This window comes from Apteryx mantelli, chromosome 1 (assembly GCF_036417845.1).
Source record: "Apteryx mantelli isolate bAptMan1 chromosome 1, bAptMan1.hap1, whole genome shotgun sequence".
NCBI classification, from domain to species: domain Eukaryota; kingdom Metazoa; phylum Chordata; class Aves; order Apterygiformes; family Apterygidae; genus Apteryx; species Apteryx mantelli.
Genome location: NC_089978.1, coordinates 21,049,493 through 21,061,798, shown reverse-complemented (window position 1 = coordinate 21,061,798; position 12,306 = coordinate 21,049,493). Strand labels below are relative to the sequence as shown.

Below are 12,306 nucleotides of genomic sequence, written 5' to 3'. Positions count from 1 at the left end.
CTTGACAAGAATTAAGCCATCTAGAAATGAGTTACTATAGCTTAAACTAGAGTGACAGACTAAGAAATCTGTATCTTCTGAAGACAAGTACAGAGACAGGCTATAAAACACATGAAGCATTGGACTATTCATACACATACCATAAGTTATAAGCAGTAAGGAGAAGAAATAAGACTCTCTCTTTGCCTTCTGAATAAGAAAACTCTTTATTATTGACATACTAGAAATGCCATTAGGCAGAATAAAGAAAAAATGGATTGGGCAGGTCTGAATCACTATTGACACAGTGATGGATCATCACAATGGGAAAACCATGCCCCAGACACTCATATCTAGAAGCCCTAAAACTAGGATGAGTGAAAAATATTGGCCATGTACAGCTACTGGAAAAATGCTGTGCACTTCCCTAGACACCCTCCCTTGAAAATGACTTGTACTGCCCCGGACATTAACACTTGGAAGCCTGCCTTCCATCAACAGGAAAGTTGGCAAATTTTGGCAACAGAAAGACAGAAAGGATTTGGGGTGGTGTGGGGAGTCTAATCACTTCTGTTTTGCAAAACAAACCCAGAGCTCCTGCCCTGAGGAGCTTACGGTTTCCAGCTGAATTCCACAAGGACTTACAAACACAATTAACTTTTAGGAAAGCACATGAGTAGTTTCAAGTCTAAGTCAAAAAGTAACAGTGCCAGTAAAAATTGAGTTTTATAAACACTAAGAATGCCAAGCATCCCTTATACTCTCCTTCTTAATACCATTCCTACACTATTATCTAGCTACAAAGGTTTTATTTCAGAAGAATACTACTTTGAAAATTAGTTTGATTTATGCAAAAATTATGAATTTACACATGAAGTTACACAATTAAAACACAGTTATCTTAGGCCTCACTTTTTGCACTTAAAAAACCCTACATTTAAAGATAAATCTGAGCATTACCTCTGAAAAATCTCACCTATGACAAAGCAATTATCATCTACCCAACCTACATTTAAGACCTCATGAATTTTGCTGAAGTTCCTGTAGCCTTTCACTGAACTGCCATCTGACTAGTATTACATCTGCATCAGTAGGAAAAGAACACAGAAGAAAATACAGAGTACCTGGCTTGCTACCACTAGGTAGCAAAAATTTAGCAATATAGCAAAAAGAACCTGGGAAGATTGGGCTTCATAAGGAAATGGTTTAATGAGGAACAATTTCATCCATATTCTGTGTTCCACTTAACTGTGATTTAATGAGCAACTGAATAATAAAGGTAAGAGTTCAAAGACCAACATATTCTCAAAAATTGTCTGAAGGTGACTTCATAGAGGTTCTCTGGGAATCAAATGCATTATACAAACTAATAAAAAAATAGAAATATGGCATTTTCTCATCATTCAAAAAAAAAACATTTTCATTTAGGGCAATGTTGCAATCAGTTGCAAGAATTAGCAAATTAACATAATTAGTCATGAGTTTTCCAAATTTCATTCAGAAATAATAATAAAAAAGTCTTTGTATATGATACAGCTAGCTGAATATGGTAGGTCACCAAATTACTATTTAAAGCTGTATACATGCGTACAAACTAAGAAAAAGACTACAGAGTGCTTTTAACTAGCTTTGTAGAAATAAGCATTGAGAGAATTTGAGCCTGGCATATGAAACCCACTAAGACACCTTGTCAAAAAAAAAAAAAAAATTAGTATATTGTCTTTCATAGAAAGAATCTGCCATACTCTGAACTCAAAAGCCGATAAAGTTTTATTTTGTTGTAGCATACACAATGAATTACACAGAATCACAGAGTGGTTGAGGTTGGAAGGGACCTCTGAAGATCATCTAAGTCCAATCCCCCTGCTCAAGCAGGGTCACCTAAAGTGACAGTATATGAAGCATTTGTATAGTCAGGTTTTATAATTATTATTAATAGAGCATTGCTTGTAATTGCATGAGATTTTCAAGTATTTTTGGATTTAGTTGTTAATACGGAACACAATAAAACACCCTTACTTTTTGCACATAACACAGAGTTTCTTTGGAGCGGGTTTGTGTGAGAATGATGACAGGCAGGTAGTGGAACAAAAAAGGTGAGCTGATCCTTTTCGCTGATATGCAGTCTGTCCCTTCTGTAAAGGCTTTTTGCAGTTTGCACATGTGACTTTAACCTGTTTAGAAGGCTGCTGCTGGGCAGAGGGCTGGAAAATCTGTTTAGGAAGTGATGCTACTGGTGACAAAGAATCCACACCTGGTTGCTTCTGATTCCTAGGAAATGAAGCTGACTGGGATATCCAGGAATCTTAAAGACAAAAAACAAAATCCATAAAGTTAAGTGAACTGACATTTATGTATACACAAAACATGACAATATACACAGATACGCAATCAGAAAAGAATTATTTGCTGGAACTGACAATTGATAGAGGAAATCATTACTTTAGAAGTTCAGGTTTACAATAAAATTCAGTTTGATGGTATCACTCTCCACTATCACAGAAAGCTTCAGAGCATGAACAAGTCTCAAGATGGCCCCATTCTACATCTGGAGGCAAGTTTTACAGACCTTAATTGACTTGCAGTGTCTGCAAATGGGCAGCTGTACCTCCAGACAAACAAAACTGCAATTGCCAACTGCAGTTAAAAAGAGAGACCAATGAAGAACATGGAATTTCTAAACTGAGTTTTCAGAGATACAAGCTTTGCATATTTGTTTAAAAACATGAAAATTTAGGTTTTCATTAGTTATCTTCATCTCAAGTAAGCTTTAACAAGCAACTGAAGAAGTTAATATGTGATAATCCTAGAGTTAGGGTTCCCATAACAGTTTCTTAGCCTAGCTTCCAGCCAGAGAACGGTACTGCAGTTAGAGCCAAGTACAGTGGGTCAACAAAGCCATGATCTGCATCTATGTCAACAGCTCCTGTAAGTGTTCTTGTTTTACTCAATAACCCTTTCAATGCAACGGCTATCACTTAATCCGCAAACTCACAAATTCATGAGACTTTCAAAGCCTTTAGCCTTCCTCATCAGAAAACAATAAGGCTAGGAAATTACATTCCATTAAGTTCTGGCAGTAAACAAATCCATCTCCCCATGTTCTAGACTCCGGTAGTCTTCTGTCTTTATTCCTGGACAACAGGCTACTACAAAACAAATTCATCCTTGGCCAATTTTTACAGCATAACATCTTAGAGTAGCTTGCATAATAGGAACTTAAGCAAAGTTTGTTGTCCCACAGAAATGCATCTAGAAATGTCACGTGCTGCTGTTGAATTATATGCTCAGTATCTCGGTTTGATCCAGAATATGCAGTTCTGGCAAAAATATCCTCCATTAAAATTTAATTTCTAGGCTTTTCTCCAGAATTTAAGCTTTCATTTTAAGTATTCATCAGAATGTAGAAACTTTGAGCTTTTGAAGGATGCCAAGAATGAGACATTTAAGTATGAAAAAAAAACCAAAACAACAAACAAAAACCACACCCAAACAGGAACTTTTACATTACAACAAACCATTTATGTATGTCTTCAGTGGTGTGTCAGCTATCCCAAATACTGTCACAGCATGTGGATTTAAGACTGTCATTCCAAGCACCTAAAACAGTATTTCACTACTAGCTTGGCATTTCACTACATCCTCATCTACATAAATATTACTCTATTATGTAAGTACTTGTGCTACCGCTTTTAAGTTAGAGTGAACACAGAATTTATCATAACTAAATAAAAATACTAAAGCCTTGAATGACTTATTGCAGTAACTCAATATGTTCCTGGAGTGTTATTACAAGGGGTATTAACAACCGCATAAAAGAATTTTAAGGTCTACAATTCAGGTGGTTACCTACAGATTTCAGCAACTGTCCATAACCTGTTCCTAATGGATGTTATCTGGTCCATAACCCTTCATTAAATCATATGAGGAAAGGCTCCCTTCTACTTTCTGAAGTCCTCTCTTTCCCCTAAAGGCTTTTATTGAGAACATTCTGCTGCACAGTTTTAAAATTCAGTTTAGGAACATTACGTCCCGAGAACCCTTGATACACCAACAAACAGTGGATGTTCCTGTACAAGGGGAAGATCATTTCCCAGTATGACTCTGTAGCTATCAAGGATGTCCTATTTCTCAGGCGTGCAAGACAAGTTGAAAACTGACCCATTATAAAGCATGAGTGTAAAGAGAAGAGCTGGGACAAAGACATGAGGAGAAAACTGAAAGAAAGCAGAACAAAACACATTCTTCTTTAAACCTTTAGGCAAGTTTCCTTTAATGTCTGAGTCTCCACACAGACAAACTAAGGCATGTCACCACAGTGCTTGAATTTAAATTTGATTTGAGTGCCCTCTTCAAACTTTTCTGTACTATTGTGTCAACTGCCTCAGACATATGCATCTCCTGGCAGCACTTTAATATGTCAAAATATTTTGAGATTCTCCTCTTCTATAACAGGTTTCAAGTGGGAATGCACTGTATTTCTCCTCTATCCAGAATAAAAGGCATGCCCAGTAAGATTACATAACATATGCCTGTAATTCTAGTAGCACTCAACTGCCACTTACCAAAACATCAATTTGCTAGGTTATTTGGGTTTGAAACTTCTACCATGACTTCCTAGTACCTCACTGAGATAATCTCTATTTGCTTAAAATCTTAAGGCTCCAGACAGCCCCCCCAAATTGACATTTTGTTGCATTTTTTCCTTCCACAAACACACCACAGGAACATCTAAAGATATCTTGTTTCTCTTTTGCTTTCACTTTTTCCATCTTCCACCTTCAGACTTCATTTTTATACCATGATTTTTTGTCACATTTCACTTTTTAACCATTTTCTATGAAGAACCCATAAAATGTTTTTCATGTCCTTGAATTGAGAAGGTATATTACACTTCCTTAGTTGATTCATAATCAGTTTGCATACTCCACTGTCCTAATATCTTCATCCTTCAGATTCCTATCTGCAAATCTCTCCTTTAATGGTCAAGTTTATGGTACAGTTTTATGTTTGATCTCTTCTTACTCCAATGGCAGTTTACAATGTTCCTATCTTTTCTCACTCATTCCTGCTCTAAACTGCTATAAAATTATTGCTTCCCCTCAACTGCACCAATACATTTATTTGTGGAGGCATCTTGCAAAGTGGCTCAATGTAATGATGCCATTTTAAAACCTTAAAGCACAAGAAACTGCATCAGCACAACTTGGTACAGGGAAGAAAGGTTTACGAACTGTTGTGGAAGTATGCAGCTCTTGAAAGTCAGCTACATTTACACTAGTTATCTGGTTCAGATCAGTGCAGTTTTGAGCTGTATCCCTAGCTGTCCTATTTACTATGTGTTGGTTCTGTTCTTGGACAGTTTTGATGCACAAAAACTAAGATTCCTTTCAGACACTAAACTTAAGTTCCAGCCCAAAAGCACTTGAAATGTACTCTAAAGCTTATTAGGGCATTAGGTTCCAAATTAACGTGTGGACCACAAGGTTCTCTAGCGGGCACCAAACACCTCCCATACAGCAGATGCATTTAGCCCAGGGAAACAGGCTAACACTAATCCAAAAGAAATCTTCCAAACCACCTATAATAGGTTTGTGACCACATATAATGGACTTCTGACAAGCCTCACCATCAACCATTTTGATCTACTATTTTCCTCAGAATGTGTAGATGTAATCTTTTCCACTAGAAGGAAAAAAAAAAAATAAATATATATATAAAATCTGTATCAGAAAACTATACCCTAGGTTTGCATCTTCAAGACTTTAAGTCTTGATTTATATTAGGAAGTAAACATGAATAATTCTCCAAGATGCTAGCAAGAATGTCTTTAGGTAATGGACTAGTCCCAAAACTGCTTTTATAAATGATTATATTTAAGCTCTTATCCAAAGATTTCACATATAACAAATGCTAACAAGCAGGAATCCCTAAAGAAAGCTGTGATACTTGAATACATTTAAAGTTTGCTATCGACTTCTTGCATCCCATTCTGAACTACAGGCAGTGGTTTTCAATTTGTGGTCTTTTCATGATACAAAGAAAAGCATGTTTATCATCACTAGGCTTTAACTAGGTAGGATTCTTAACTTCTATTGGAAATATTTTAGAGATACGAAAATCAGAACAGATGGAACACCACTGATCCAGAAAATATGGATCTATCCTTAGCAATCAGATGAGAGTTATGCAGACTATTTTCAACATATTTAAGATCAAATTCTTCCTCATGATATTAGAGAAAAGTTTCTAACAGGCAGTGTTAACTTCTACTGACAAGCACATACTGAGTCTCTCTCTAGAAGAAAAGGAGGCAGCTTCTGGGGAAGAAAAATAACAAAATGTGAAATGCGTATCTTGAAAAAGCTCTCTTACATCTTAGTAAGTACAAAAACCTGTAAAGATCCACACCTACCGTGTTCCATTTTTTTTCTTGTGTAAGAGTCATTTCCATTATAGCTGTCTTCCCTTTTTCCTCCTCTTGTTTCTTCTTCTCATGCTCTTGGTCATTTTTCTCGTTCCTCTCTTGTTTGTGTTTTCCTCCTTCCCTTTTACCTGTGGTAGCCCTTCCCGTTTCCTTTTGAGCCTACTGCTCTTCATTTCTTTTTCACATACAAAGACCACAGGCATAAAAAAGATCCTATATACACACATCTCATATTCACTTTTAGGCTTCTTTCTTCCTCCCTTCTTTGAGTGAGTTCCTTTCATTCAGTCCTTAAAAGGACACCCAGCCATTACCCCAGGGTCTCTGAACTCAATCTATTTCAATATTGCTATGGTCCCTGCATATCAGACTTCACTCATGCAAAATTCTGGTGTGTCACTGTTAATCACAACAAAAATAAACGTACAGTATTTCAAGGGAAAACCCATGCTGGTTTTCTTAAAACAAAGGCAATATTTTAAGGTAACAAATACCGTAAGTTCCCATACACCTACTACTATTTGTGACCATCTGTGATGACACAATAATCATACCACATGGCTGGGGGATTAACTATCAACAGTGGGAATGTTATTTTTAAAAGATCAAATAGGAACTGAATTTCTAAATTATCCAATGAAGACAACCAGACAACAAAAATTTCTAAGTTTAACTTCACAAGTCAAGTTTTGAAATTAGTTTTAAGATTAACACAGTTTTAAAAAGCAACACTAACAACTGACTTCTTTTAGAAGAAAGCTTAGTTTTATACTGCCATTTTTATAGTGCAATATGAAAGGTGGTATTAAAATAAAATAAATTTGCCAAAGTACATTTGGTAATGTATGACCAAACTGAAGAACTTATTTAAGTATTTGTTGAAAACAAGTAGAAAATCCATTTGTTTTAAGCTGCATGTTAGCAAGTTAAGAAACTGTGTATTAATAACAAGGGTCTACTGCAACTGGATTTTAACTGTTTTAGATCTTCCTTTTAAAATGATCCCACCCAATCTGAAGTTAAACCTGTAGCAGAAGTTATAATTTGTTTTCCCCATTTCTAGCCTAACAGAGCAGCAGAATATCAGTATGTATTAGAACTTCACATTCATACTGGAAGATTTTAAACTACATATGTGAAAGCTTAAATTCTGTAGAACACAATTCCAGAAGATCATTCACAGCTGCCCCATTTTGCCATGAGCGAGGCCTGTTTACTTGCTAAACAGGAGACATTTTACTGCTATTTTCACACAGATACAGAAATAAAACAGCCAACTCCTGAACCCAATTAATATTGTATAATACAATACTTGTTATCACAGGTGACTGAATACTAATCAAAGTGTTTATAACCTACTGCAGGAACATGTGAGTAAACAAATAACTTGGACCCCATTTTATTAAGCATCGTAAATACGGAGAACTGCTATTATTATGCAGTGTACTATGTTAGCTAACTACTTGGATGACTAAGATCAGACTTTCAAATTCATTTTTTTGCATGACAAATAATATTCAGATGACAAGACAATAAAAATCAGCAAAATAATACTTATTTAAATAATTTTGATGCATTATACTAGTCACAACTGTATAATAGTTTTAGTAGAAGTAAGGTATACAAAAAGGTACAAAAGTTACATAGATGCTCTAACCTTTGTGTGCATTAAAGGGGCACACCAAAGGCATAAAGAAAGCTTTGCTTTTTAGATACATATACTTATGTCTCAAAACATCTGAAGGCATTACTAACTGCTAAACTGGAACAGTTTATCTACCCAACACACTGTGTCATTGACTGAGCATATTTTATTCCACAGAGTCACATATGGCTGTGGTGGGAACGAAGGAAACCAAGCTCTTCTCTAAAAATGTAACTTACAAGAACATTTTAATCAAATATTTTATGATTTCTTTTCAACTTTTAAGGAAGTGTTCAATATTATAACTTACCAGGATTATGATGAGTGACAGATTCTCCATTTTGAAATACATCTCCAGCCACACTCATCCTACCAGGATTGAAAGGTCCTACACCAGTCTTGGTCTGTGAAGTTAAAGATGGGGTGTATGTTTGTATATTAACACCAAAATTACTTGACTGCAGTCCGTTAGATACATCTCCCAAGTTGGAATTCTGCAGTGATGTTACATGTGTAATCATTAAGTTCATGTCACGCCCTTCAGCATTTTCTAAATGACCATCACTCACAGAGCTCATAGCACCTGTTTCTAATGTGGTAACATTAGCAATCTGAATTTCAGAGTCTGGTTCTGTGGTTATACCACTATTACCAATTCCTGAATTTACCTTACTTCTTGAAAAACTGGAAGCTGAGAATTCCATATCGTTGGTTCTATTTTTACACTCTGGAAGTCTTCGTTCATTAAAACTGGAAGCATTCTTCTCTTGTCCTTGATTTGTTTCAATATCTTCTTCATCATCAATAATAATAGTTTCACTTATACTTCCCTTTTGAGAATTTAAGTCTTTTGGAGGAGGAAGCATTTTGGAATCATTCCCTTGAAGCTCTTCATTTTTTGAGGATGTAAAAGCAGTGCTCCTTTGATCTGGTATCAGTGATGTAGAAGTTTGTGGAGGTTGTATAGGTTCAATAAAAACTACATCATCATCATCTTCTATAGGTGAGTTTTGGAATTTATTAGGTCTAGAAACTAAAGAACTGGGTGGACCTCCAAACGTATTTCCTACATTTGCAAGGCCCGCTGCCATGGTGGTATTCCCTAGCAGACTAGGGGTTTGTTCAGACAGTTCTAATCCTCCCAGAGAACTTGTGTCCATTCCAGATCTGCTGTTTAAAGAAAAACACATTGGGGGGGGGGGGGGGGGAGAAGATCAACTTCAGAGTGAGATTTAACCTTTCAGTAACCGTTTCTAAAATAACTACAGAACTAAAATAGTTTCAGCTTTTACTTGTTTTCTCTTCTTAACAGAGATCATCCAAAGAAAATATGAAGTTTCGCTATGTTCTTCTTTGATTGTCTTTACATTTATCTCCTTTCTAACACTACACTAGCAAGAGACATTGCCATTACCAACACTTCCACTTAACAGCTACACATCGTTGTTTAGCACAATATATATACACACACAGTGGAAATGGAATTTGTTGGTATTTATTACATGAGCTTGATTTTTCACTCCCTCTCCCACCCTTGAATCTAAAATGGTCCTGCAACACTGTTTTTGTTCAATTGCAAAGTAAGATCAAGGGTTAGACAAAGGAGATTGAAAAGCCTGAAGTCTTATTACATTTGATTCCTATTAGAAATGTTACAAAATCGCAACTTCAATAGATTTATACAATACAAGATTGAAGCCAGACCAATCAAAACACATCCAAGTGCCCAGCAAAAAGAACAAATGTAAAAATCATTTTGCATATTAATAACCTTGAAATTCAACTGATTTTTCCCCAATTCCACATAGTTAGAAGCTCCTTACACAGCCACAGTATAACTGAGACATAGAAGTAAGTGAGAGCGCTGCATGCAATGAGCATCGTTACTGAGTAATGGAGGATGCAGAGCAACTTCTTGTTTCTAAGTCACTACAAGAGGCAGCTCATCTGAGGCTCTGATTTACCACCTCATGTTCCACTGCAGCTTTCAACAACTTTCTCTGCTTCTCACTCTCAGCATGAGATGCTTCTTCAGTCTCCCTCCCAACTGTTACTTTGTTCATGGGTTTCTGTTTGCTGTTAGTAATTTTATAGTTTTGGGAGTCTGCCGTTTAACACTGTCAATTCTAGCATGAATTTTAAAGTGTCAAAAGGCAATCAAGTTAAGTTATATCTGTACCTGTAATTCCAAGCAAGTATACAATCATACATACATTACAATCAATATAGAGAAAAATCTTTGTAAAGAACATTTGTACTAAAAGTTAGTAAATTAAGCTGATATTGATATACCAAGAAAAATACAGACATAATTATATGATAATTTGGGTACATCTTGGAGTATATGCTAATGTGGGATACCACTGAACCTCTGCGCAAAGCTAGAAGCAGCCTTCTGTGTATTTCTTTAAAAAGAATTTATAAAGAAAAAAGTGAATAGCAGAAGCAGAAAAATCCTGCTCATCAACACTTACCCATTCAGAAATCCACTGCAATCTGTTTACCTTAATAAGTTACTCCAAGACTTTTCCCCTGCTCTCTTTGGGGAACCTGCTCTTCTTGTATCAACTTGCCGCCCTCCACAAAAACAGTGTGTTCTGAAAAAGGATTAAAACAAATAAATATTAAATTTCTAAAACAGTTTCTTCATCTCTAACCTCTTTGTACCAACCTTTATTAAACTTATTTCCTTCTAATTTACAGTTTAAGTTTGAACCTGATTTTTAGTGCTGTCATACCATATTAGAGAGAATGTCTGTCTATAAAATTATTTCCAAAAGTAAATCAGCAGCACTATTGTTTATTCTAGATTTTCCACTTTGTCATCTCACATTTCCAGAATCCTTTATTTGATACTACACAGATAGATGGAAAAAAAAAATTGTTTGATAAGAAATAGACATGGCTGTAATTAAGTAATCAAACACCAGATTTAAAAAGTGAGTATATTATTTAGGAAATAAATAGGAAATAAATAAATGGTTTGAATTGAGCTATTGCCAAAAAAAAGCCTTAGCAGTTATGTTTCTTTTCCATTTACCATGTCAGCTTCCCTTATGCTTGTAGCAGATTATACAATGTTTAAATCAAGACACGGCAAAAGGAAAATTGCAGAATATACATTATAAATCAGGTTTAGAATGCAACATAAGCCTTACATTATTAATATTTTCAACTTGTATACACTGCACTCAAGTGATACTAAGATTCTCACTCTGACCAGACACCCATAGCTTATAGTAATGCATACGACAATTTACAAGAGACTGAAAATGTTCAAAGTTCAAACCTATATTTATTCTACAGGTTTTACAACAGTCATTAGGTTTCACAGACTCGGCAGTGGTGGTTTTTTTTGTTTGTTTGTTTTTTTGTTTACAATGGAGAGTATCAACTTGTGTAGTTATCTACTGTTTGAGGACAGTCGTTAGAATCCCCAGACAGTAAAGAGGCCCAGAGGAATAAATCTCAAATATTCTTCAAAGCATTTACAACATTATTCAAGCCCTCTTGTCAAGTAACTAAGCGGGGGGGGGGGGGGGGGGGGGGGATCTAAAGAGCAAAGCTGTGAACCAGAGAGGAGACTGCCTTTTAATTCCTTTTGCATGTTAGCCTTACAGCCAAATGCCATTATGTAACAGCATTTAAACACTACTAAAGGTAACATTGGTAACATTCAATTGGAATGAAAGCAGTTTGCTTACCAAAAAGTTGTATAATCAATGCACCTCCCTGGAAATCAGTTGGTTACACTGAAGATTATTTTAATCCAATATTCTCTTTTACATATCATATTTTTCCCTATAGGGCTAAGTAATTCAAAGTTGGATTTCCCTATATCTCAGCTTTTGCTGAAAATTACTCATTCAGTTTATTGATTCTTAAAGTTTCTCAGTTTCATTTCATATATTTTCTTTCACAACAAGCACAAAAGCATCACAAGCATATAAAGCTTTTATTAAAGTTTTAAATATACCTGAACAGACAGGAGCAAAGAGGAAATGAGAATATGCTAAGACCACGCCTCAGTCCTGACTCAAACCTTTGCTATTCCTATTTTTACAGATCCTTTGTAGAAAGACAGACTTGGGTCTTATCTTTGCTACATGTCACCTGAGTGTATTGTAACACAGCATGAAATACATCTTTTTGCCTAAACACATTTTCCTCCCTCCCACACAGGCTCTCCAAGAAAATTCTGTTTTGGTGACCAGAATTATTCAGTATGACATAAAAATAAGAAAAGCTTATAATG

At 35.7% G+C, this 12,306-nt stretch overlaps 1 protein-coding gene across 1 annotated transcript in view; it reads right to left on the bottom strand.

Annotated features, from left to right (window-relative positions):
* ZMYM2 (zinc finger MYM-type containing 2) overlaps window positions 1-12,306 on the bottom strand; it is a 91,711-nt gene that overhangs the window by 59,493 nt on the left and 19,912 nt on the right. The window contains exons 3-6 of the mRNA XM_067290166.1: window positions 10,526-10,648; window positions 8,720-9,221; window positions 8,362-8,455; window positions 1,999-2,284 (exon numbers count right to left, since the gene is read on the bottom strand). Of these exons, the coding sequence (XP_067146267.1) occupies window positions 1,999-2,284; window positions 8,362-8,455; window positions 8,720-9,211 (872 nt within the window). The 5' untranslated portion in view covers window positions 9,212-9,221; window positions 10,526-10,648. The remainder of the gene's footprint in view (window positions 1-1,998; window positions 2,285-8,361; window positions 8,456-8,719; window positions 9,222-10,525; window positions 10,649-12,306) is intronic.